This window comes from Mustelus asterias, chromosome 10 (assembly GCF_964213995.1).
Source record: "Mustelus asterias chromosome 10, sMusAst1.hap1.1, whole genome shotgun sequence".
NCBI lineage: Eukaryota > Metazoa > Chordata > Chondrichthyes > Carcharhiniformes > Triakidae > Mustelus > Mustelus asterias.
The window spans coordinates 74678344-74706066 of NC_135810.1; the positions used below are offsets into that span (position 1 = coordinate 74678344).

General features: G+C 43.3%; 1 protein-coding gene across 1 annotated transcript; it reads left to right on the forward strand.

The window, feature by feature from the left end:
* The first annotated feature begins 1385 nt into the window (after positions 1–1385).
* LOC144499455 (interleukin-1 receptor type 2-like) lies at positions 1386–26965 on the forward strand. Its single transcript, XM_078221441.1, has 5 exons — positions 1386–1509; positions 8436–8489; positions 21454–21586; positions 24369–24514; positions 26841–26965. The coding sequence occupies exons 1-5, from the start codon at positions 1392–1394 to the stop codon at positions 26963–26965; spliced, it is 576 nt and encodes a 191-aa protein (XP_078077567.1). The 5' UTR covers positions 1386–1391.
* Positions 26966–27723: the final 758 nt, after the last annotated feature.

A 27723-nucleotide genomic window follows, 5' to 3' on the forward strand; every position in this document is an offset into this window, starting at 1 on the left:
CAGCTGGAGCCTGGGCCGCCTCCTGTGCTTCAGGGGACATGTCTACATCAGGCTCCACATTGTTCTCCTCCAACTCCTCCATTTCTGGTGCCGAATCATCTTCAGGGTGACAGTTCAGTCTTTGCTGGAGGACTAAGTTCTTCATTGCAAAACATACAACAATCTTTGAGACTACTGCAGGTGCATATTGTAATGTTCCCTCTGACCTGTTCAGGCATCGAAAATGTGACTTTAAAAATTCAATTGTCTTCTTCACCACCTGATGTCTTGCTACAGGTGCCCAGTTGTACTGCTCCTGTGCTTCATTGGTAGTCCTCTGAAAAGCTGTCGTAAGTCATGTTCTCAGTGGGTATTCCACATCACTCAGCCAATCTGTAATTCCTGCTGGTGTTGTCATGGTCCAGCTTCACATTGAGTTTGCGAGGATGAATGAGTGATGGGGACTTGCCCGGTTGTCAACGTTTACATCGAGGATCCTCATATCATCACATTTAAAGAATGGAACTGCTTCTTGTTGATGACTGGAAGTGCCTCATCTATTGGTGCCTTCAGTGGAGTATACGTTCCACTGGCAACCCCAATGACTTTTGGGAAACCTCAAAGTTGCTACACAAGAGGCTTCTTGGGATCAATGTTGCGTTACAGAGACTGTTAAAACTGGAATACAACACACAGCATTAAAATGCATAATTGAAAAAAAATTACAACTTAACTATAGCTGAAGCTTATTCCAGACGCTTCCACGATTCCAACCCACTTTCTTACACATAAAAGCACTTTTTCATGGAATTAACAGCAGACTTGTACAAGAGAGTTGTAAAAGGATTAAAATTTATACATTTTTTTCATTTTCTGCACATTTTCAACACCTTTTAAACATGTATACAAAAGTTTCACCCACCTAAAGAATCTCCCACATGTCTGCTGCCTCTCCACCGCAGTTAGACTGAGAATGAAAGTGTCTAAAGAAGTCAATGTAAATGCTTGCCTATTATTGGGCATCTAAGCAAAGTTAGCATTATCGCATCGATTTGTAAGGTAGCGTAGTCAGTTTGACAGCCAAAAAATAACAATCGGGAGGTTCGAATGCAGTGTGTTTTTAGGGCCCATGCACATACATTGGGAATTTCACTGTCTCCCAGCGCAAATCTCCAGCTTACGCTGCCAGAGCAACATAAATCCCAAGGAAGTTAAGGGCCATTGATTTTCACCATTAACAGCACAACTGGCAGCATTTGAAAGTGTGATTCATCTATTGCATAATTGCCTTGGTTGTGCTGAATTAATGTTTAATGCACATTTTACTTCCCCTATGCCCAACACGGAAGTCTTTATTTTAACTGTTCAACACACGGACAATTTGAAACTAAAATAAGAGAAGAATCCATTCCATGTCATTTTGTTACATCTGTAAGATGACTGTGCCTTTGGTTGTGTTTATTTTCATCTGTGAATCCATCAGCAGTAACAAGGTTTATACTCTGTCAGTGCAGTCCCATCATACTTCAGGTAAGAGATTAGAGCAGGTACCATACATTTTTAAAAAGACTTCAGCTTTATTAGTTTTAACACTTTTTGAAAAAGGCGGCGCAGGTTTCGTTATGACTATTTCAGAATCCGTATTTGGAACAGTTCTAAGAATTAAAGGCTTTTGCTATAATCTGTTGAAGTAGAGATTTTGAGCTATGATAATCAAAAATAAAAATCTTATGGGTACAACTTACTTTAAAATATCTCTAGTACACTTAACAGAAGCTGGAGATGTTAGTTTATATAAAACTGTGGAATTAATACAGACATACTAGAGTTTAGAGAGATCAGACATTTCTTGGTGAAGTTCTGCTTTGAAATGATTTTGTTTTGTGTTTGTGTTACGGACAAGGGTGGAACGTTAACTTAAACGGCCTTGATTTCTCCTCTCACTACCTGTCTATAAACAGAAAGGTGTTTTGAGTTTGACTTCCCCTTTTGCAAATGGTGGTGTATTTTCCCCAACCCTTAAATTTGGCGTGTTCCAATCGTCTATGAATAATTTCACAGCAAATGAGATAAAATGAAAGAGGTTAGTTTATTTCGCACAAACAGAAAATGCAGTGAGCAGTTTTGCAAAGTCTACCCCTTTGCACCCCTACAACACAGAGGGATAAGGGAAAAGGAAGGAGTTTCAGTGCTAAACCACAATAAAATAGAAGTTATATCCAGAGTCCAGAATCAAAAGTCTAATGGGATGTTCCTTCAGTTGGCTGATTATTGCAGGATGATCCGTCTTTCCAGAAGCAATGTTGGGAGACACGTAGAGTTGGGTTAGTCTTGAAGACACGAGTTCCATGCTCTAGCAGTTCTACAGTTTTGACCAGAGCCAGAGTTCTTTCTGCTGCCACCTGCTTGATGGTAAACAGCGCAGGCTGCTTGCCTGGAGCTACTGTTTCTCTTTGGAGATCAAACTGGAACTGCCTACAACTTCCAACAGCTTGTTAGAGGAACTCAGAGCTCAAGTCTCAGTCATGTGACACTGGTTTCAGATTGTTAAATGAACCCCATGGTTGGAAGCATTTTGTGTTGGAACAGGTAACACTTAGGCCAAAAGCACCAGGTTATAGACTAGGGGGGAATTTTTCCATCCCGCCTGCCAAGGGAATCGTAGTGGCTGGAAGTGTGGGAGGGCGGAACATGCAAAGGTCTGTTGACTTCGGCAAGATTTTCCAGTTTTTGCAGCTGGAAAATCCTGCCCTAGGAGTTGCAAACAGCAGTTCATAGTTGGATGGGGCAGACATCTCATCTGTGAAACCATTGGGCGAAATCTTACTAAAAGATGGCAGAGTACTGTTTCCGGTGGAAAAATCAGTGTGTTTCACCAGAAAAACTGGCTGGTTTTCTCTCCAGATCTTACAGCACTCTGGCAAAAATCCCGCTGCTCAGAGATCGGCATCTTTAAATCGCATAAACATACCAGCCAAGCCAACACAACAGGGGTGATTTTGGGTCTGCACTCTCCATCTGCGGGAATGGCGTCGCCGGAGAGTGTGATTCGTGCCTTTAGTTTCTGAGTTCTGATCTTACTGGCCCCTCGCCAGTTAAAAACCTGAATAAACCTCAGCATCCCCGCACAAAGCAGAGGTCTCAGGCACCCTCCTCCAAACCCTCGATCAGAGTCATCACTCCGCTACTTTACCTGACCACTGGCCCCATCTCTCACCATCCACTCCACCCCCCCCCCCTCCCAAACGATCATCAGCACTTAGCCCCCCTCACAGACTGAGCTGGCACCCACATCCACATATCCAATTTATTATTGTCACATGTATTAGTATACAGTGAAAAGTATTGTTCCTTGCGTGCTATACAGACAAAGCATACCGTTCATAGAGGAGGAAACGAGAGTGCAGAATGTACAGTGATAGCTAGGATGTAGAGAAAGATCAACTTAATGCGAGGTAGGTCCATCCAAAAGTCTGATGGCAGCAGGGAAGAAGCTTTCCTCGAGTCAGTTGTACGTGGCCTCAGACTTTGGTATCTTTTTCCCGACGGAAGAAGATGGAAGAGAGAATGTCCGGGGTGCGTGGGGTCCTTAATTAAGCTAGCTGCTTTGCCGAGTCTGCGGGAAGTGTAGACAGAGTCAATGGATGGGAGGCTGGTTTGCATGATGGATTGGGCTACACTCATAACTTTTTGTAATTTCTTGCATTCATGGGTAGAGCAGGAGCCATACCAAGCTGTGATACAACCTGAAAGAATGCTTTCTATCAGCAGATCTGACAGCATTTGTGGAGAGAGAGTAGAGCTAATGTTTTGAGTCTGAAACCAGGCTCCCAAAAGTGCTGAGTTGGTGGGAGAACTGTTCTAAATCCTGACTGTTTTGTCAGTTCAACTTCTCACCTGAATCTCCGCAGTCTGTGCACTGCAGAGGTCCCAGTCATAAATCTCATTTAAAAACCCAGGGGGGTGGGGCCTATTCACACTGGAGTTTGACAGTTCTGGAACTCTGCGCAATCTCCGATCTGTCAGTCTGCCCATTTGCTGGCCAGCTCGATCACTGGCCTGGGACCCCCGCAGTGCTGCCCCTCCAGCCCCCTCCATGACCCAATTGCGGCCCCCACAGCAATTCCCGGGCCAGCCCTGACCTCCTCCCCCTCCTCCCCCTGCCCCCCCATTCCCCCGTCCCGGAGCGCCCTGATGCACAGCCTACCTCCACCCCCCAACCCAGCAGTGGCGATTCCCCCCACCTCCCTCACCCTGGCTGACCCCTCCCCCGGGTCAGACCCCTCCGGAGGCAGGCCCCTTCAACCCCTCCCCAAGCCCGTTCCAATCGCTGCCCTCCCTCCATCGCAGACCGATCCTTCTGCAAAGTGGCAGCGGGACCCCCCCACCACCGCCGATTGCTCCTGGGCCCCATCCACAATAGGCTCTGCCTCTTGGCACTGCCCAATGCCCGGTTGGCAGTGCCAAGGTGCCCCCTGAGCATAGGTATTTTGCCCTTTGGGCAGTGCCAGAGAGCACAGGCTGGCACTGCCAGGCTGCCTATGCCCAGGGAGCACTGCTCCCTGCTGCCCGACCCCCTGGGGGGCCCCAATTGCCCCCCCATTCATTCCAGCAGGGTCTCCCACTCATTCCCTGAATGTGGGGGGCTAGTCTGAACCCTGCCGGAATGAAGTACTCCTGGCGGGGTGGGAGATTCAACTGGGACCTGATAATTAACGAATAAACATATTTAACACACATTTAAAAAAAAATTAAATTACTTACCTGCCTTCCCGCCAGTTTCCAGCATGGTCTGTCTAGCGACTGTTCGCCAGCTCTGGGAGATGCGCATGAGTTCCTGGCGCATGCGTTCCTGGCGCATGCGTTCCTGGCGCATGCGCAAATCCCTGTTCAAGGCCGGAGATGCGCATCTCCCACCCCGACCTGACAGAAAAGTTGCGGGTTGTGATGGGAGAATCACGGCCATTGGCTCTATTCTCCCTCCATAGGTGCTGTCAGACCTTCTAAGATTTTCCAGCATTTTCTGTTTTTGTTTCAGATTCCAACATCTGCAGTAGTTTACTTTTATCTTGATGTTTCACGTAGAATTTGATGATTTTAATACTTAACTGCATCTCAATCATCATCATATCTAGATATCTTTGCTGAAAGTCTAGTCTACATGACTAGCCCTGAGAATGCTACTTAAACTAGAGTCTATTTGTTTTGTGCTTGTAACAAATGATCTGTTTCCATCCTTGCCTTTCCCAGCATACTAACACCAAATTAAAGGTAGGGGGCCTATAATGTACATAATGGGCCGAATTTTATGGTGGTGAGACAGGTGGTGAGACCATTGTGGCTAAAGGTGGAAAGTGAGCCTGCTTCAGTGGTACCTGGAGTTGCATTTTTTCAGTGGCAGCCAAGTAAGTGAATGCAGATCAGCCTGTCATATCTATTCAGCTGCTAGCAGTGGCCATTGTTGGGGCTGCACCTGCAGGATGATTGATGCATCAATGGACATGCCCCCTCAAAGTCAGACAAGGGGAAGCTAGGAGTGCTGGGTCCAGTCAGACTGCCCTCAGTTAGGTGTGATGTGGAGATGCTGGCATTGGACTGGGGTAAACACAGTAAGAAGTCTCACAACACCAGGTTAAAGTCCAACAGGTGTATTTGGTAGCAAAGGCCACGAGCTTTCGGAGCACTGCTCCTTCATCAGGTGAGTGGGAGTTCTATTCACAAACAGGGCATATAAAGACACAAACTCAATTTACAAAATAATGATTGGAATGCGAGTCTTTACAGATAATCAAGTCTCAAAGGTACAGACAATGTGAGTGGAGAGAGGGTTAAGCACAGGTTAAAGAGATGTGTATTGTCTCCAGCCAGGACAGTTAGTGAGATTTTGCAAGTCCAGGCAAGATGTGGGGGTTACAGATAGTGTGACATGAACCCAAGATCCCGGTTGAGGCTGTCCTCGTGTGCGGAACTTGGCTATCAGTCTCTGCTCAGCGACTCTGCGCGGTCGTGTGTCGTGAAGGCCACCTTGGAGAACACTTACCCGAAGATCAGAGGCCGAATGCCCGTGACCGCTGAAGTGTTCCCCAACAGGAAGAGAACACTCTTGCCTGGTGATTGTCGAGCGGTGTTCATTCATCCGTTGTCATAGTGTCTGCATGGTCTCCCCAATGTACCATGCCTCGGGACATCCTTTCCTGCAGCGTATCAGGTAGTCATGATGTGGAGATGTCAGGTAGACAACGTTGGCCGAGTTGCAAGAGTATGAACCATGTACCTGGTGGATGGTGTTCTCACATGAGATGATGGCATCCATGTCGATGATCGGGCACGTCTTGCAGAGGTTGCTGTGACAGGGTTGTGTGGTGCCATGGTCATTGTTCTCCTGAAGGCTGGGTAGTTTGCTGTGGACAATGGTCTGAGGTTGTGCGGTTGTTTGAAGGCAAGAAGTGGGGGTGTGGGGATGGCCTTGGCAAGATGTTCGTCTTCATCAATGACATGTTGAGGGCTTCAGAGCCTCCGGAGTTGGGGAACACTTCAGTGGTCACGGGCATTCGGCCTGTGATCTTCGGGTAAGCGTTCTCCAAGGCGGCCTTCACGACACACGACAGCACAGAGTCGCTGAGCAGAGACTGATAGCCAAGTTCCGCACACATGAGGACGGCCTCAACCGGGATCTTGGGTTCATGTCACACTATCTGTAACCCCCACGACTTGCCTGGACTTGCAAAATCTCACTAAATGTCCTGTCTGGAGACAATACACATCTCTTTAACCTGTGCTTAACCCTCTCTCCACTCACATTGTCTGTACCTTTGAGACTTGATTATCTGTAAAGACTCGCATTCCAATCATTATTTTGAAAATTGAGTTTGTGTCTTTATATGCCCTGTTTGTGAACAGAACTCCCACTCACCTGATAAAGGGGCAGCGCTCTGAAAGCTAGTGGCGTTTGCTACCAAATAAACCTGTTGGACTTTAACCTGGTGTTGTGAGACTTCTTACTCAGTTAGGTGGATAGGGCTGTGTCACTGAGGGCAGTCAGTGCTGTATCTCCCATTGCTGCTAGGAGCCTTTCCCTGGGTCAAAGGAAAAGGGAGGCATCCCCCTGGAACCCATCAAGATGCTGCAAGAGTTACCTGGCCGTCGCCCCATGTTATTTGATTTGATTTATTATTATCACGTATTGGGATACAGGGGAAAGTATTGTTTCTTGCATGCTATACAGACAAAACACACCATTCATAGAGTACATGAGGAGAAGGAAAGGAGAGGATGCAGAATATAGTATTGCACTTACAGATAGGGTGAAAAGAAAGATCAGCTTAATATATAAAAGGTTCAATCAAAAGTCTGATGGCAGCAGGGAAGAAGCTGTACTTGAGTCGGTCGGTACATGATCTCAGACTTTGGCATCTTTTTTCCGATGGAAGAAGGTGGAAGAGGGTATGTCTGGGGTGCGTGGGGTCCTTGATTATGCTGGGTGCTTTTCCGAGGCAGCAGGAAGTGTAGATGGAGTCAATGGATGGGAGACTGGTTTAGTGTGATGGACTGGGCTACGTTCACAACCTTTTGTAATTTCTTGTGAACTTGGGCAGAGCAGGAGCCGTACCAAGCTGTGATATATCCAGAAAGGATGCTTTCTATGGTGCATCTGTGAAAAATTGGTGAGAGTCGCAGCAGACATGCCGAATTTCCCTCTCCTTCTGAGAAAGTAGAGGCATTGGTGGGCTTTCTTAACTATAACTTCAGCATGGAAGAACCAGGACAGTCCAAAGCACTAAGAAAATGCCAGAAAAGAAGCAAAGAAGCCCTTAATTGACCACTTGGCTCAATGAGCTCCAGGCAGGAGCCTTTCCGCAGTTTGCAAGATGGCATGGCTGTGTGAAGAAGACAGAATGTCACTGGCTGGTGACATTCCTGCACTGTTTTACCAACCTTCCCACTTCCCAGCCTATCCTCAAAGGATTGATAAAATCAATAGTTAAATGTAGCCTTACCAGTACTATATAAAAAAAACATGTATCATTTAATGTCAAATGTCCTTGAAATGCATGAGTAGTTTGGTTGATGATTTTCCTTTGTTTAGATACTTGCCATTAAATCAAAGCCCATACATCCCCAAGAAATGTAGTTATTACTCAAAGACATTCTATTATATATAACTTGATAGATGACATTTGCAAGGTTCTGTATGATTAAGTTGGAGAGTCTGTTGCTGTGCACATTTGGTAGGAATCAATTCAAAATCCTGGATGGTCTTTTCTTCTTATTTTCTTGCATAGATTCTATTTTAAGTACATTTTTGATGAGTAGAAACATATTTTATGAAAGCTCGCAACAGGATTCTTTCATCTGGAAATTGTTTTGTGATTTTAAATTCTGAATTTCTCAAACTATGTTCAAAAATTACTGACATTTTCACAGCTTACTTTTTATCTTAAAACTTATTTTCACAGGTCATGTTCCCCAGATTTTATATCCGTGCAATAATACTATTGAAGCATTGGTTGGTAAGTGAAGCCAGTAAAATAAAGCAATGAAATAAACTTTTGCATCCATTCTGGTTTTTCCTGATTGCTTCCCAATATAATGAGCCTTTGAGACACCAATTCCTCACATAAATGCTTTGTTTAAATTCATTCTTGGGATATAAGTGTAATTGGTAAGAATGGTACTTACTGCCCATTCCTAGTTGCACCGAGGAGATGATGTTGGGGCCAACTTTGTGAACTGCTGCATTCCTATGCCACAATACTGTTAGATAGTGAATTCCAGGATTTTGATGCATCGAGGATAAAGGATTGGCAACCTGTTTTCAAGTCAAGGTGGTTTGTAGTGATGATGTTCCCATATGCCTACGACCCTGGTGGAGATTGGAAGTTTAGTGTGTTTCTGTAGTGCATCTAGTAGATGGTGCACACTGCTGCTAACAAATGCTAGTTGTGGAAAGGGGTGGGATGGGTTGTGTGGGGGGGTGGGTGGGGGGGGGGGGGGGAATGGATGACCGGGCTTTTTGATGTGTTAAATGTTCTAATTCTGTGCATATTTTGTGTTTTTGTAAATAGAACAGTAGAACATAGAACAGTACAGCACAGAACAGGCCCTTCGGCCCACGATGTTGTGCCGAGCTTTGTCTGAAACTCAGATCAAGCTATTTCCACCCTATCATCCCGAAGTACTCCATGTGCCTATCCAATAGCTTCTTAAATGTCCCTAAAGTTTCTGACTCCACTATCCCTGCAGGCAGTCCATTCCACACCCCAACCACTCTCTGCGTAAAGAACCTACCTCGGACATCCTTCCTATATCTCCCACCATGCACACTATAGTTATGCACCCTAGTTACCGCTCCATTCACCCGAGGAAATAGTCTTTGAACGTTCACTCTATCTATCCCCCTCATCATCTTATAAACCTCTATCAAGTCTCCTCTCAACCTCCTCCGCTCCAAAGAGAAAAGCTCAAGTTCCCTCAACCTTTCCTCATAAGACCTACCCTCCAAACCAGACAGCATCCTGGTAAATCTCCTCTGCACTCTTTCCAGTGTCTCCACATCCTTCTTATAGTGAGGTGACCAGAACTGCACACACTATTCCAAATGTGGTCTCACCAAGGTCCTGTACAGTTGCAGCATAACCCCACGGCTCTTAAACTCAAACCCCCTGTTAATGAACGCCAACACACTATAGGCCTTCTTCACGGCTCTATCCACTTGAGTGGCAACCTTCAGAGATCTATGGATATGAACCCCAAGATCTCTCTGTTCCTCCACATTCTTCAGAACCCTACCTTTGACCCTGTAATCCACATTTAAATTTGTCCTACCAAAATGAATCACCTCGCATTTGTCAGGGTTAAACTCCATTTGCCATTTTTCAGCCCAGCTCTGCATCCTATCTATATCTCTTTGCGGCCTACAACAGCCCTCCACCTCATCCACTACTCCACCAATCTTGGTGTCATCAGCAAATTTACTGATCCACCCTTCAGCCCCCTCCTCCAAGTCATTTATAAAAATTACAAATAGCAGAGGACCAAGCACTGATCCCTGTGGCACTCCGCTGGTAACCCGTTTCCAGTCCGAAAATTTTCCATCCACCACCACCCTCTGTCTTCTGTTAGATAGCCAGTTACCTATCCAATCGGCCAAACTTCCCTCTATCCCACACATCCTTACTTTCTTCATAAGCCGACCATGGGGGACTTTATCAAACGCCTTACTAAAATCCATGTATATAACATCAACTGCACTACCTTCATCTACACACTTAGTTACCTCTTCAAAAAATTCTATCAAATTTGTGAGGCAAGACTTGCTCTTCACAAATCCGTGCTGACTATCCCGGATTAAGCTGCATCTTTCTAAATGGTCGTAAATCCTATCCCTAAGGACCTTTTCCATCAACTTACCGACCACTGAAGTAAGACTAACCGGCCTATAATTACCAGGGTCATTTCTATTCCCTTTCTTAAACAGAGGAACCACATTCGCCACTCTCCAGTCCTCTGGCACCACCCCCGTGGACAGTGAGGACGCAAAGATCAATGCCAAAGGCTCTGCTATCTCATCCCTTGCCTCCCAAAGAATCCTAGGAGATATTTCATCAGGCCCAGGGGACTTATCAACTTTCAGTTTATTCAAAATTGCTAGTACATCTTCCCTCCGAACATCTACTCCCTCCAGCCTATCAGCCTGTGACACCATCTCTTCCTCAAAAACATGCATTAAATAGCAGCATTAACATATGCAGGTTTCTAGCCTAGACAGGAGGGAACTTGATAACTGGCAGGGGAGGTGTTCAACAAATGTACAGAACTTGGAGAATCTAAGCTGGCCTCTGAGTTGTCTTCCACTGATGGGTGTGGTATACAGACCACCAAACTGCAGTGGTAATGTAGGGAGAAGCATTAGATAGGACATCAGAGATGCATGTGTTAAAGGAACATCTGTGATTATGGATGACTTTAATCTGCATATAGGTAGGGAGAGTCAAATTAGTCGCAGTACAATAGAAGAAGAGTTTCTGGAGTGCATACGGGATTGTTTTCTGGAGCAATACGTTGGGGAAATGACAAGGGAGCAGGCCGTATTGGACTGGGTGTTGTGCATTGAGAAAGGATTAGTTGGCAATCTAGTTATGAGAGAACCCCTGGGAACGAGTGACCATAATATGGTAGAATTCTTTGTCAAGGTGGATCATTATGTAGCTGATCCTGAGACCAGGATCCTGAATCTCAGTAAAGGTAACTATGATGGTATGAGCCATGACTTGGCAGTGACAGACTGGGAAACATTACTGGGAAAGACCGTGTCCAGGCAATGGCAGGCATTTAAAGAATGAATAAGTGAAATCCAGAAGTTGTTTATTCCTGTTTGGTGCAAGAGTGGTAAGGGAAATGTGGCCAAACCGTGGCTGACAAAGGAAATTAGGGATAGTATCAGATTCAAAGAAGAAGCATACAAATTGGCAAGAAAAAGCAATAGTAAGGATTGGGAGCAGTTTAAAATTGAGCAAAGGAGGACCAAGGGATTGATTAAGAAGGGAAAAATAGAGTATGAAAGTAAGTTAGCGGGGAACATAAAACCTGACTGTAAAAGTTTCTGTAGAGAGGTAAAGAGAAAAAGATTGACAAAAACAAATGTAGGCCCCTTACAGTCATAAACGGGAGATTTCATAACAGGGAATAAAGAAATGAGGAATTAAATGTGTACTTTGCTTCAGTTTTCACAAAGCAAGAATGAATAATGTGCCAGAAGTGCTGAGAGAAACATGTTTTAGTGAGAAACTGAAGGAAATCAGCATTGGTTGAGAAATTGTTTTGAGGAGATTGGGATTGAAGGTGGATAAATCTTCAGGTCCCGCTAATCTTCATCCCAGAGTACTTAAGGAAGTGGCCCTGGGAATAGTAGATCCATTTCCCTGGCCCTGCACTCAACCCTGGAATACCTAGATAACAAGGACACCTATGTCTCTGGTGCGGCCGCACTTGGAGTACTGTGTGCAGTTCTGGTCCCCACATTACAGGAAGGATGTGGAGGCTTTGGAGAGGGTGCAGAGGAGGTTTACCAGGATGTTGCCTGGTATGGAGGGGAGATCCTATGAGGAGAGGCTGAGGGATTTGGGATTGTTTTCGCTGGAAAGGCGGCGGCTAAGAGGGGATCTTATTGAAACATATAAGATGATTAGAGGTTTAGATAGGGTGGATAGTGATAGCCTTTTTCCTCTGATGGAGAAATCCAGCACGAGGGGGCATGGCTTTAAATTGAGGGGGGGTAGTTATAGAACCGATGTCAGGGGTAGGTTCTTTACCCAGAGGGTGGTGAGGGATTGGAATGCCCTGCCAGCATCAGTAGTAAATGCGCCTAGTTTGGGGGCGTTTAAGAGATCCGTAGATAGGTTCATGGACGAAAAGAAATTGGTTTAGGTTGGAGGGTCACAGTTTTTTTTTTTAACTGGTCGGTGCAACATCGTGGGCCGAAGGGCCTGTTCTGCGCTGTAATGTTCTATGTCAGACTCCTATTTATTGACTACAGCTCAGCCTTCAATACTATTATTCCCACGAAACTTATCTCCAAACTCCGTGGCCTGGGCCTTGGCACCTCCCTCTGTGACTGGATCCTGAACTTCCTAACTCACAGACCGCAATCAGTAAGGATAGGCAACAACACCTCCTCCACGATAATCCTCAACACTGGTGCCCCACAAGGCTGTGTTCTCAGCCCCCTACTATACTCCTTGTATACCTATGACTGTGCGGCCAAATTCCCGTCCAATTCGATTTTCAAGTTTGCTGACGACACCACCATAGTGGGTTGGATCTCAAACAATGACGAGTCAGAATACAGGAATGAGATAGAGAATTTGGTGAATTGGTGTGGCAACAATAATCTCTTCCTCAATGTCAACAAAACAGGAAACGCAAAGGAGAACATGCCCTTGTCTACATCAATGGGGACGAAGTAGAAAGGGTCGAGAGCTTCAAGTTTTTTGGTGTCCCAACCTGTCCTGGTCCCCCCATGCTGACACTATAGTTAAGAAAGCCCACCAATGCCTCTACTTTCCCAGAAGACTAAGGAAATTTGGCATGTCAGCTATGACTCTCTCCAACTTTTACAGATGCACCATTGAAAGCATTCTTTCTGGTTGTATCACAGCTTGGTATAGCTCCTGCTCTGCTCAAGACCGCAAGAAACTACAAAAGGTCGTGAATGTAGCCCAATCCATCATGCAAACTAGCCTCCCATCCATTGACTCTGTCTACACTTCCCGCTGCCTCGGCAAAGCAACCAGCATAATTAAGGATCCCACGCACCCTGGACATTCTCCCTTCCACCTTTTTCTTTTGGGAAAAAGATACAGAAGTCTGAGGTCATGTGCCAACTGATTCAAGAACAGCTTCTTGCCTGCTGCTGTCAGACTTTTAAATTGACTTACCTTGCATTAAGTTGATCTTTCTCTACACCCTAGCTATGACTGTAACACTACATTCTGCACTCTCTCGTTTCCTTCTCTATGAATGGTATGTTTTGTCTGCATAGTGCACAAGAAACAATACTTTTCACTGTGTGTTAATACATGTGACAATAATAAATCAAATCAAATCCATTGGTAGTTATATTCCAAAATTCTTTGGACTCTGGAATAGTTCTGACAGATTGGAGGGTAGCTAATGTAAGACCGCTATTCAAAAAGGGAGTAGAGAGAAATCAGGGAACTATAGACCAGTGAGCCTATTGTCGGTATTGGAGAAGTTGCTAAAGTCTATTATCAAGGATTTCATAACTTGGCATTTGGAAGGCAGTGGTATAATCAGACAAAGTCAGCATGGGATTTACAAAAGGGAAATCATGCTTGATGAATCTATCGGAATTTTTTGAGGATGTAACTAGTAGAATTGACCAAGGAGAATGAGTGGTTGTGGTTTATTTAGACTTTCAGATGGCTTTCGACAATGTCTCACATAACAGACTACTGTGTAAAGTTAAAGCACATGGGGTTGCAGGTAATGTCTTGAGATGGATAGAAAGCTGGTTAGCAGATAGGAAGCAAAGAGTTGGCATTAATGGATCTTTTTCTAATTAGCAGCCAGTGACTCATGGGGTTCCACAAGGATCTGAGCTAGGACCCCAACTGTTCACATGTGTTAATGAAGAGGGAACTGAATGTATTATCTCCAAATTTGCAGATGATACAAAGTTGGGTGGGAGGGTGAGCTGTGAGGAGGATGCAGAGATGCTTCAGCATGATTTGGACAGGCTGAATGTGTGGGAATCTGCATGGCAGATGCAGTATGATGTGCATAAATGTGAGGTTATCCACTTTGGTAGCAATAATAGGAAGACAGATTATACTTGAATGGTAAATTGAGAGAGGTGGACACTCGAGATCTTGGAGTCCAGAAATTGGGAAAAATTATAGTGAGAGGATTTGAGGATAGGGATAGGGTTGTTTTGCTGCAATTGTATAAGGCATTGTTGAGCCACACCTGGAGTATTGTGTGCAGTTATGATGTACTTATCTGAGGAAGGATGTCCTTGCTATAGAAGGAGTACAACAAGGGTTTACCAGGCTGATTCCTGGGATGGCAGGTCTGTCATATGAGGAGAGACTGTCAGTTAGGAATATATTCATTGGAGTTTAGAAGAATGAGAGGGGATCTCATAGTAAATTCAAACAGGGTTCATTTAGACAGGTACATGGGTAAGATAGGTACATAGGGATATGGGCCAAATGCGGGCAATTGGGACTAGCTTCAGAGATTTAAAATAAAGAGCGGCATGGACAAGTTGGGCCAAAGGGCCTGTTTCCATGCTGTAAACCTCTCTGACTCTAGACAGGATAGATTCAGAACTTTTAGAACTGAGGTGAGGAGAAATTTCTTCACCCAGAGGGTGGTGAATGTGTGGAATTCACTATCACAGAACGTAGTTGAGTCCAAAACATTGTCGGATTTCAAGAAGAAATTAAATATAGCTCATGGGGCTCAAGGGATATTGGGGGAAGGAGGGATCAGGATATTGAATTTGATGATCAGCCATGATCAAAATGAATGGCGGAACAGGCTCAAAGGACCAAATGGCCTACACCTGCTTCTACTTTCTATGTTTCTATGTTTCTGTGTTTCATCCAGGCAAATGCAGAGTTTTCTATCACACTCCTTTAGGCCTTGTAGATGCTGGACAGATTTTGGGGAATCAGGAAGAGAATTGCTTAGTGTATGATTCCTAGCCTCTGACCTGCTCTTGTAGCCACAATTCTATGGATAGTCCAGTTCAGTTTCTAGTCAATGGTAATCCTGAGGAAGTTGATTGTTGGAATTCAGCAATGGTAAAATGCTGTTGAATGTCATGGGGCAATGGTTAGATTCTCTTTTGTTGGAGATGATCATTGCCTGGCATTTGTGTGGCCTGAATGTTGCTCGCCACCTACCAGCCCAAGCCTGGATATTGTCCAGGTCTTGCTGCATTTGGACATAGACTGCATCAATATTGAAGGAGTCACGAATGGTGCTCAACATTATGTAATCATCAGCGAACATCCCCATTTTGAACTTATGATAGAGGGAAGGCCATTGATGAAGCAGTGAAGGTACCCTAAGGGACTCCCATAGTCTTGTCCTGGGATTGAAATGATTGACCTCCAACAGTCACAACCACCTTCCTTTGTGTGAGGTATGACTCCAACCAGAGGAGAGTTTTCCTCCTGATTCCCATTGACTCCAATTTTGCTCGGTCTCCTTTATGCCGCACTCAGTCAAATGCTGCCTTGATGTTTAGGGCAGTCATTCTCAACTCACCTGTGGATTTTATCTCTTTTGTCCATGTTTGAACCAAGGCTGGTGTGAGGTTAGGAGCTGAGTGGAACCTGAACTAAGTATCAGTGAGAAGGTTATTGCTAAGCAAGTTCATCACTTTACTGGTGATTGAGTGTATAACTGATGGGGTGGTAATTGGCTTGGTTAGGTTTGTCCTGCTTTGGACAAATTTTCCACATTGATGGGTAGATGTACTGGAACAGCTTGGCTAGGGGATGGCAAGTTCTGGAGCACAAGTCTTCGGTACTGCTGCCGAATATTGTACTCGGCCGTTTCTTGATCTCATGCGGAGTGAATCAAATTGGCTGAAGACTGGCATTTCTGATGTTAGGGTCCTCCAGAAGGGACCATGATTGTTGCAAATGCTTCAGCCTTATTTCTGGCACTGATGTGCTGGGCTCTCCCATTTAGTGTGGTGATAGTGCCACCTAACACAGTGCCACCTAACACAGTGCCACCTAACACAGTGCCACCTAACACAGTGCCACCTAACACAGTGGAGTGCATCTTCAATGTGAAATTGGGACTTTTTCTCCACAAGAACTATGTGGTGGCCACTCCTATTGATACTGTCATGGGCAGGTGAATCTGTGACAGATTGTTAAGGATGAGATCAAGTTTTTTTTTTACCGTCTTGTTGGTTCCCTCACTGCCTGTTGCAGACCCAGTCTAGCAGCTATGTTCCTTAGGAATCAGCCAGCTTGGTCTGTAGTGGTGCTACCAAGCCGCCATCTTGGTGATCCCAGAGTACGTTCTGCACCCTTTCTACCTAAGTTCTTCCTCCAGATGGTCTTCTTTGTGGAGTAGTATTGATTCATCAGCTGCAGGGAGTGGGAAAATACATGGTAATCAGCAGGAATTTTTCGTGCCCAAGTTTAAACTAATGTCATGTGAGTTTGTGGGGCCCAGAGTCAATGTTGAGGATTCCCAGGGCAACTCTCTCCTAACTGTATGCCACTGTGCTGCCACCACCTCTGCTACTACTGGATAGTGATGGTTCTGTCTGGGGTATTAGGCTGAGTGGTCAAGCCTAGGTCGACATCAGGTGGTCCATTCACAACAAATCCACAATTTGGGGCGGCACACTGGTTAGCACTGCTGCCTCACGGCTCCAGGGATGCAGGTTTAATTCTGGCCAAGGGTCACTGTCTGCGCAGAGTTTGCACATTCTCCCTGTGTCTGTGTGGGTTTCCTCCGGGTGCTCCGGTTTCCTCCCACAGTCCAAAAATGTGCGGGTTAGGTTGATTGGCCATACTAAATTGACCGTAGTGTTAGGGGGATTAGCAGGGTAAATATGTGGGGCTACGGGAGTGGGGCCTGGGTGGGATTGTGGTAGGTGCAGACGCGATGGGCCGAATGGCCTCCTTCTGCACTGTAGGGATTCTATGAACTGAGTGGTTTGCAGAGGACATTCAAGAATCAGTCACATCACTGTGTGTCTGGAGTCACATTAGTCAGTATTCTCTGACAATCGTTTTATGGTCATCATTAGACGTTCAATTCCAGATTTTTGTTGAATTCAAATTCCACCATCTGCCATGGTAGTATTACTCTGGGTCTCTGGATTGCTGGCCTCGTGACAATATCCCTGCACCATCACCTCCTCTTGTGCTCCTGGGGGAATCAGAGTTTAGGATTGTCAATTATAATCTAATCCTCACAGCTGTCAGTGGATCATATGAGACACTAAGTTAAAAAGAAAATACCAAAACATCAAACTAGTGCACATTGGGTTGTTTACAGTTGAACATTATGTCAAATCAATTCAAACTGACAAGCTCTAATTTATTCTTATTTATAAACGAGAATAAAATAATCCATAAAGGACTAAAAATGTCCCTTTTTAGTTTCATAAATTATTGGACTTGAGAGGAAATAGACTTTTGGGGCATTTTGCTAATGTAAATTGCATTTTGATATATATTCCTGTTAGACCTAAACTAAATTGCAGCAACTTGAGCTGATGCCATGGAAGTTCAGTTACTTGAAGTTAACAGTTAAACTGAGTATGTGGTAAATCCCACTTGCACAGGCCTCCTCTCCTCCCTGGCCCCAACTGAAAATCCTCCCTGTCTCAGGATGCATGCCCTTGGCCCGGCTTCCCATGCAGTCTCTCCCTTTGATCTGACCCACAAATGATCACCCCTTAATGTGGTCATGTTATCACACTCCTTCCTCTCCCCCCCCCCGCCCCCCCCCCCCCCAATTCTTGGTTTAGCTATGAGTGAAAACAAAAGAGGAATAACATTATACATGGCACGGAGACACAATATCACATAAGGGAGGCCAAGGGAAAATCTATTCATGAAGTCAATCTGTCGGGAGACATTCGGACTTTTGCAGACCACCTCAACTCAACGCAGGGTCCTTCAGCAAGCAATGAATCTTGTCCGGCCAAAGGGAAAGGCACACTCATCAGATCAGGGTCAGCATCCGCCCCGGCAGCTTCTTCCTCCTCAGCTACAGAAGCCAGAGACTTCTAGACTTGATGGAGGTCGCAGGTATCCCTGGTTCCGTAGCTGATACGCAGGAGTCTGCAGTGGGACACACCTTATGGTCCTATGGATCAGGGCCTGCTCTCTTCCTGAAATGATTCACATGTATTTTCACACCGTGACCTGGTACTTTCAACACTTATGAAACTGGTCCCCTTCTCTCTACGATCCTTGCTGACACTTGGACCGGTCCACCACCACAAATTTCTTGCCGTGACTAGGTCATTGACCTCAAACGCTCTGTCCATTTTCTTCGAGTCATGCTGTTCTTTTTGAGAAGCTTGACTCATCTGCACCCTCCCCAACAAATCTGGAAATACCAAATCCAAGCGGGTTCATAAGCATTGTTCCATTAATAATTAAGCTGGTGTAACCCCGGTGGTAGCATATGACATAGTATTATATGATAACAAAAAACTTGCTAAATATAAAGTCAATGGCCTTTGAGCTTGCTTTTTCATAGAAGCTTTAAATGTTTGTATGGCTCACTCTGCCAAGCCACTCAAGGCTGGGTGATATGGGGCTGAATGAACATGGCATTTCCCATTTGACTTGACAAATTGGTGGAATTCCTCAGTTGTAAATATTGTACTTTGTCGGACATTAAGACCTCAGGGATGCCACAAATGGCAAAAATATCTGTCAAAACTTGTCGATGGTGGCGGTGGCTGTGGTAGACTTCATTAGCTGGACATCTAGCCATTTTGAATGTGTATCAACCTGGATGAGGAATGCAAGTCCCATGAATGGTCCTGTGAAGTCTATGTGCAAGTGCGATCACAGCCAGCCTGGCCACTCCCACAGATACATTTTTGGCAGCAACGACTGCTGCGTTTGACAACTTGGGCACTGGCTCACCATTCTTTCAATCTCTTTGTTGATGCCCGGCCACCAAACAAAGATTTGGGCTAGTTCCTTCATTCTACTTTCCCGGGGTGTACATCATGAAACTCCTGCCATAAAAGCCGTCGCCCTGGGGTGGCACTATAACACGAGCCCCCACAATAAGATGCCATCCTCACATGTTATCTCCATCGTACGCAGTACGTAGGGTCTGATGTGCTCCAACTTGTCATAATGCCAATCTTGTAGCACCATCCTCTTAACTTTGCAGAGCAATGGATCCCTCTCAGTTCAATGCTTTATATGGGCAGTTGAAACTGGCAATGTCTCTAGCGGGTCCAACGCCAACACTATTTCGTGCAGCACAGGTGGTGATGGTACAGTCTATGGCAGAGGGAGGTGAATGACTGCATCCGCGTTTGATATTTGTGTCTCTGGTTTATCCTAGAAGGAGTAGCTTAATGCAGCCAACCGTAAGGCCCATCTCTGTACCCTCAGATGCAATTGGTCGTACAGACTTGTCCTTTTGAAACAATCCTAACAGAGGCTTGTCATTGGATACAATAGTGAAGTGCCTTCCATATATATAAATATTGACAAAACTTCTCCACTGCATTGAGTCTCTCCTTGTCAATTTGAGAATATTTGTTCTCAGCCTTGAATATGGTTCTTGATACGAATGCAATTCTCTATTCCGCCTGAAATCTTGTGAGAAAGGACTGCTCCCGCTCCATATGGTGATGTATCACAGGTTCAGCACATTCAGTTGCCTGGCCATCTCTGTGTTTTTCTAAAGAGATTTTAGTCTCAGCCAGCAGCATTTTTTGTATGGTGAACTGTTAATCCCACAGACCGAACAGTCTCTTTACGTCTCCCCTAAAGCTGGGCCGAATTTGCTGTGCTCTGCTAAATGTCATAGTCTGACCATGAACCCAGAGACCATCTCCCCTGGAGCCCTCACAGCCGAATGAAACTTACACGCAATATAACGATTGATGGTCAGGGGTTAAAATGGTATTTAATAAATCCTACCATTTGATCGTGTCCAGAGCATCAGGCGATAGAAATCATAGAAACCCTACAGTGCAGAAGGAGGCCATTCAGCCCATCGAGTCTGCACCGACCACAATCCCACCCAGGCCCTACCCCCACATATTTTACCCGCTAATCCCTCTAACCTACACATCCCAGGACTCTAAGGGGCAATTTTTTTAACCTGGCCAATCAACCTAACCCGCACATCTTTGGACTGTTAGGCTCCTGATGTTAGGCTCCCCACTAGGCTGTGAGTTTGAGAGCCACCGACTGTGAGTAGTATCATCTTTTGTTTTTCCTTTACAGTGATCTCATTAGCTACGAAGAAATAATGCATCCTTTCGATATACTGCCCCCAGCTCTCAACTTCTGGGTCAAATGAATCTATCTTCCCGATTAAAGGCACCTTAAGAGTGTTTGTATCTGTTTCTTCTTAGCTTTGACAATCACCTTCCCCCACTCGAACTGCGCATTGCAATCTCCTGACATCTGATATAGTATTTCCTCATTGCCAGTGTATTAATTGGAGGTGACTCAATGTGGCTCCAACAACAAAGGGTTTATCAACTAATATAACTATATACAAGATAAGATGAGAGGTCACATGACACCAGGTTATAGGCCAACAGGTTTATTTGAAATCATAAGCTTTCAGAGCGCTACTCCTTTGTCACTTCATCTCTTCAACTGACGAAGGAGCAGTCTCTGAAAGCTTGAGATTTCAAAGAAATCTGTTGGGCTATAACCTGGTTTCATGTGACACCTCATCATGTTCACCCCAGTCCAACACCATGTATCTCCACATCATATATAAAAGATAGGTTCTGACAGAGACACTTGCACAAGTCTACTCTTCTCCTCCCTGGCTCCAGCTGAAGATCCTCCACAAAGCAGGATGCGTTCCCTTGCTCCCGGTTGGCCCAGCTGCACCATAGGGTCTGGCCTGATCACATGATCTGCATAGGATTGCCCCTTAAAGGGGCCACGTTACTACATGATACAAAAATGATAGATTTCCTGGAGATAAAGTTGACTGAAGTCATTTTGAAATCTGATTGTTTTACTCTATTTAAAATCAAATGCTGTAAAATATGGAAATCCCATAACATTTTTCAGCCAAGTAATGCATTGTACAGAAAGTTTATTCAGAGGAGGAAGTGTATAACTACTGGGCTAAAATTAAATGTTTTCAAATAATTTTGGTGTACTACAAGTGGAGCTGTTAATTATCTCAATGTTATTCTGTTTCTCTCCAGATTTCTTTGAAATGTGCATATTTTTACAGGTTCAAAACTAGAAATAACTTGCAGAGTATTGACTGAACTTCATCCAACAGTTCAAGTAATGGTGTACTGGCTAGCTAATCACAGTTACATTGAAGACTACAGCAAAAGTGCTAGAGTTACGGAAGTTCTAACGTATGTATTGGTAAACTTAAAAAACAATTTTGTGGAAATTTGTGAAAATGTAAGATATTACTGCTGCTTGTGGGTCTTCTGGTCATCATTGTGGGCAGGAAACATGCTGTTTCATTAAAGCCTGCATTGTGACACAAGTTCATTACATCTTCTTTTACTTTGGCAGCCATGAAACTGATGAGAATGTAGATCAATGTCTGTTGTTAATTGTTCATAGGAAAGTAACTACTACATTAGTCTCTGTAAGATACCTTGTTAATTGAGTGTGCCTGACGTCTTTGGCTTGTCCTTCTTCACAATTTTTGAATCTATCACAACACCAAGAGGCTTATAACTAACAGTCAGTTGGGAGTACAGAACTTGAATATTGCTGAAAAGAGAGACAAGTTGCTGAATATTTTCATCTTGCACTCATCATGACAAATGCAAGAATGCCAAATTTCAAATAATCATTGCAATTTATATTGGAGGAGAAAAGGGTGCAAACTAGATGAAAAAATCCAGCATATCAAAGCTGTCCTGTGGGACAGTGTCTATCTTGATCAGATCATTGCTCACTTTATTATGCAAAATCAGCAATGAACCAAAAACCACCACTTTCAGACCTGAAAATTGCCTTTGAAGAAAAGATTATGCAAGCCATTTCTTCCTGCTAATATGTATTGGTGATAGTCCTAGTTTTCTCCAATAGAATGCTGCCACCTGCCCAAAACAACATTCTGCCTATTACAGATGTAAGCTGTATGTCCCAATGATATGGCTGCTTGAATCAAACAATATGTTCTTTTGGCTACTGTAATAAGACTGTATTCGATCAGTCCACAAAATTTGCATAGATCCAAAACATAAAGTCTGCTGTTAGATGCGAGTTTGCAACTGGCAAGCATTTTCTGAACAATCCTGAATGTGCTAACAGCCGTACTAATGACCAATTGCAGATAATCAGTCAAGCTCATAACCTAGAAGCAACATACATTGATATGCAGGGACCAGTTCTCTGACAACAAAAGGAATATGTTCAAGCCTTTCTCCAAAAATTGGGGAGCCTATAGTTCCCCATTTTTTCTACATGGCAACACCTCAGCCAATCAGAGTTGACTTACCAACCAACCTTCTGGAGCATAAATTGTGTTAATTTGAAATTTGGCTCACTTGCCTTTGTCCTGATGAGTACAAGATGATAAGCATCAGCAAATGTCTCTCTCTTCAACAATATTCAGACTTAAAACCATATTCTGACTTATGCAGTATCTGACTTATCCTGAAAATCCAGTGTTCCGTGTCGATCATCATTGGTTGTAAATAGGTAAGTAGCTGCGGCTGAAGTTCTACGTCTAACATAACTGTTGTTATCTCAGATCTGATGTGTCCATGCAGTGGTCAGGCATACAATGCCAGTGCACTCCCAAATTCTACTGTGAGTCATGCTGCTCATGAGGAGCTCATTGTAGCTGCTGCTCACCTAACAAGCATTAAACCCACACTTGTTCAATGATTATCTAGTGACTGCTCTTTTACGAGAAAGTAAGATTTTTGTGGCCCAAAATGGCTTCAAAAGTGACACCACTTACAATGGAAGTTCAGAACTAAATCAGTCCTCTGAACTAAGTTGTACAATAACCTGAATCAAGCAAGTTCATAGCATCCAGAGCTCCACTGATAAAACTGAGCAAACTGTATGATTCATGAACAAATGGGTAGACATATCAATGAAAGCTAGGTTTATTTTCATTTGTGTTCAGGCAGAGTAAGAATAGTCTTAACTGAACTGCCTATGTGTCTTTTTTATTCTTTGGAATGTGGGCATCGCTGGAAAATCCAGCATTTGTTGCCCTTGAACTGAAATTCCAAAGATGTGCGGGTTAGGTTGAATGGCGATGCTAAGTTGACTGTTAGTGTCAGGGGAATTATCAGCGTAAATAAATATGTGACGTTATGGGGATAGGGCCTGGGTGGGATTGTTGTCGGTGTAGGCTCAATGGGCTGAATGGCCTCCTCCTGCAGTATAGGGATTCTATGATTCCATGAATATCTCGCCTGGCCATTTCAGAGGGCAATTTAAGAGTCAAATGCATTGCTGTTGAAATGGCGTCATATAAAGGCCAATTGTTGCAAAAGCCCATCTGGTCCACTAATGTCCTTGAAGGAAGAAAATCTGCCATCCTTACCTAGTCTGGCCTACATGTGACTCCAGAACTACAGCAATGTGGTTGAATCTTAAAGGCTCACTGAAATGCCTAGCAAGCCACTCAGTTCAAAGGTTACAATGAATGGACAACAAATGCTGGCCTTGCCAGGGCATCCACATTGCATGAAAGAATTTTTTTAAATGGTGATCTCTAAATGTGTGCTGTACAAACATGTGTTCAATCTCTGGAAGCTGGTAAGTGTGATTTGACCCTATGGAGAACTCTGTTGTGAAGGCAAAAATTCCACAAACAGCTTTCTCAATAGCTTTTGTTTGGAGACGGATGTTTATTAATGTCACATACTCAAAACATTGCTCAGGATCATGATTCTTGATAAATTGTTGGGGGTAACCCTGTTGTGATCTTGATGTTATTGTGCAACAGCTTAATTAGGTCAGTGAACAATCCATTTTCTCATTATATAGTGAAATTCCTAAAACTTGTTGGAAAATAACTATTCAAAATGATTACCCAGCTAAATCCTCAAAGTGTGAATACATTAGTGTGATGTCTTAAAGTTTTGAATGCTTCCGTGCTGAAAACCACAATATGCATTTTAATTCTTTCTCATTCGTGTCTCTTTGAATTACAAGTGAAAGAAGAGACGAGAAAGCAACTTATATTGAAGTTGACCTGAGCTTTTCAGAAGTTAAAATAAAGGATTTCGAAATAAATTTTCTGTGTGTTGTCTTAAGTGAAGAAATTGATCAAGAAAGATTTGTTTTCATCAAGCCAGCTGGTAAGTTCATCCTAATTTAGGATAAAATGAATGGTAATGTCAGTCATTCCGTGATTTATTTTACAGCCAGTAGAAAATAAGAGGCCTGATTCTATAAAGTTTCTGTAATTAATCACATTCCAACTGAACATAAATAAAAGGCAATTTATTAATTTAGCTAAAAAGCAGTGCTCCGCATCAATTGAGGATTTGACGGCTTAATACAAATTTTCATCTGAATACCATAACTCTCAATTTTAACTGTTCTTTGCTGAATGAGTATAAAGTTATGGATTTCTGTTTGTGAGATGGAATGCATGAACTGGGGAGTACAGTTTGGTCTTGACGAATATACTTCTCAAGTGACCATCAAAGGAGACTGAAGGAGGTTGTGGAAAGTTTGTAGAGTTACCTCTTAATGACCGCTGCTGTTAGGTTTCTTTTACACAGTAATCCGATACAATTCTTGGACTCCAGTATTGGCTTCTGAGACTTCATTGTGCTTGAGACTATTTTTCTACAACTAATGTGTCCTAATTAAAAGTTATCCAGAAATGAAAGTTGCTGGCAGTAAAATCTTCAGTCCCTGACAAATATAGCCATTTGAAATCATAAGATCTTACTAAAAAGCTAACTACTTTATAGAATACTTCAATAATGTAACTATGTTATTTGAAAGATGTCGGTGGATCCTGATGCAGTTGTGGCCCCAGTGAAGTCAAAAGTTGTACAATTTTCCTGGTCTCTAAGCAATATACTTGTTTGTTATTAAGCTCAAGTGTGTGTTTGTTTTCAGTCTCTTCCAACGTCTCCCCCAAATCCAATGTTAATCTACAGCTTTGGGAATAAAAAATTGGAGATGGTGCCTTTAACCTCTTAAGGGGTCTTCATGTTTCGTTTCTCGTATCTGCTTATAGAAATCAACCGAAGTCCATTAATGATATAGGGTTCTGATGAAGGATCATCCAGACTCGAAACATATGCCGGAATTTTACTGCCTTGCCCGAGGCTCGTAAGATCCAGCCTGAGGCCAATGGAGAAAGTTGTTCTATGAGCCTTGCCCGCAATGATAAAATTCCGGCTATTGGCTCTATTCTCTCTCCACAGATGCTGTCAGACCTGTTGAGTTTTCCCAGCATTTTCTGTTTTTGTTCCATTAATAATTGTTCCTAAATCAAATCATTTTGCAATATGTGCTAGATTATTTGCTCTGAATTCACTCTGGTTACATTGTGGGCTGAAACTGGCAGAAGGTTGAAACTGGCAGAAAACTGAAACCACTACTCATGAATTTAAGCTTCTGGTCATGTGAGGAAAAGTCTGCATAGATTAGGAATATGCATAAATCTGCATTACAGATTATCCCACCGTCAATATGATAGTATATACTGCGGTAGAAGGCGTTTTTAAAAAATACTTTAAAAGCATCTGCACAAGCAGCATGCCCTCACACACAAATGCATTTCTGAGAGATTTCAAACCACTGTATTCATATTAGGTAGGGTCACGTCACTAACTGGGAAATTGCATTCAAACAGGGCATGAATCACTGTCCTACCCCTGCACTGAGCTGATCCTTGGTACAGTACTATTTTTTGAAATTACTCAGTAGAAGGAGGGGCTGCACAACTAGAAGTGAAATCAACTTTCAAAACAATATGATGCCTTTGAAAATTTTAAGCTGAAGCTTTTGTCATTGGAAGCAGTATCTTATAATAAGAGGTGGATATGGAAGAGGTGGATGTGTTCTATAAAGAGGTGGATATGCAAGAGGTGGATATGTTCTATAAATCTTTCCTGTTAATAGTATCAGCAATACTGTACACAGAAACAGCCTGAAAACTGAATGCAGGGGTACCAACCATCTGAGTACTGAAACTTCCCCAGATCCACTAAGGTTTTTCCAGCAAATGTAAGTTTACTTTTTTCCGTGAGACAGTTGTGTGAGTGTGGTTTAAAAATGTTTTACTTGTGGTTTTTCAATAAGTACAGTCAGTCTGTGCAGGTGAGCAGCAGAAAAATTATGTCAGTACCTAGTACTTGTATGAATCATGTTACTTTGCTGCCTTGCCCCAGCACATTTTGTCAGTAATTGGGCAGAATTGGCCTCAATTAAAATGTGCAGAATGACTTCCTGAAGTGTTTCTGCAACTTAAAGGGGAAAGAGAGCATAAAATTTATCTCCTACAAGTAAAGATATTTTTCAAGCCTTCTATTTAGCAAGAGCATTATAGGAACGTATGTTACATTTTTGCAATATAGTATTATAATTAAGCATAATTGATTTGCTAAGTGATATTGGTTTGTCTTATCTTAGTAACATCAATTTTTTTTTAATTCTTTGTAGTTTCAAATGTTGCATCAGATTTTGTGGTTATTCTTGTTGTACTGCTCAGCATTATTCTGGTGAGCGTTTGCATGTACAAGTTTGTGAAGTCCAAGCATCCACTCACTTATGGAATCCTAAAGTAAACAAAAAATACAGGTAAGCATTGATCCTTTCATCCCACCTAACTCACCAGTAATGTTGCATTACAGTTTTAAAATAAACACAAAACGCAACATACAAACAGTTATCCAATACATATTTTAATTAAATATTTAGTTTCATATTTCTTACATCTACGCTTTAAATTGATATTAAATCACATTTCAAGATTAACAGAACCAATAGTTTCAAGCTTAAGGTTTTAATTCTCGGATCTTGAGTAATTGTATTCATAAACATCTACAAGTTATGGATGAAGAAATGTTTCCCTTTTTCATTTTTATTTTCAACTCCTTTACCACCAAAAACCATCTTGTGACATTGTATGGACAGAAACCAGCAACATGATATTTGCTGCTGATATCCTGGAACCACAGGCTGGATGAATGGAAATGCTGAACTTCCATTCTTTCCCTTCCAGCTTTGCAATGAAGCTTTTTGCCTCCACTTGGCGCTTCATATTATGCATGCAATACTGTCTATCTGGAGAACGAATCCTGGGCATGAATAACTGTCCTACCTTTGCACTGAGGTGATCGTTGGTACAATATTATTTTCCTCAAGTCTATGTTGGACTAACGGTTTAACTGGTCTCAATTCCAATCTGTAATTTAATGGTGGTCGTTGTGGCCCCAACAGCAGGTTGAAAAGCTGGGGGTCAAACCTACTGAGGGCGCTTCCCAGAGCTCCGACACAATTCAATGCTCATTGGGCAAATAATTGCTTGACATTCGATCTTCAG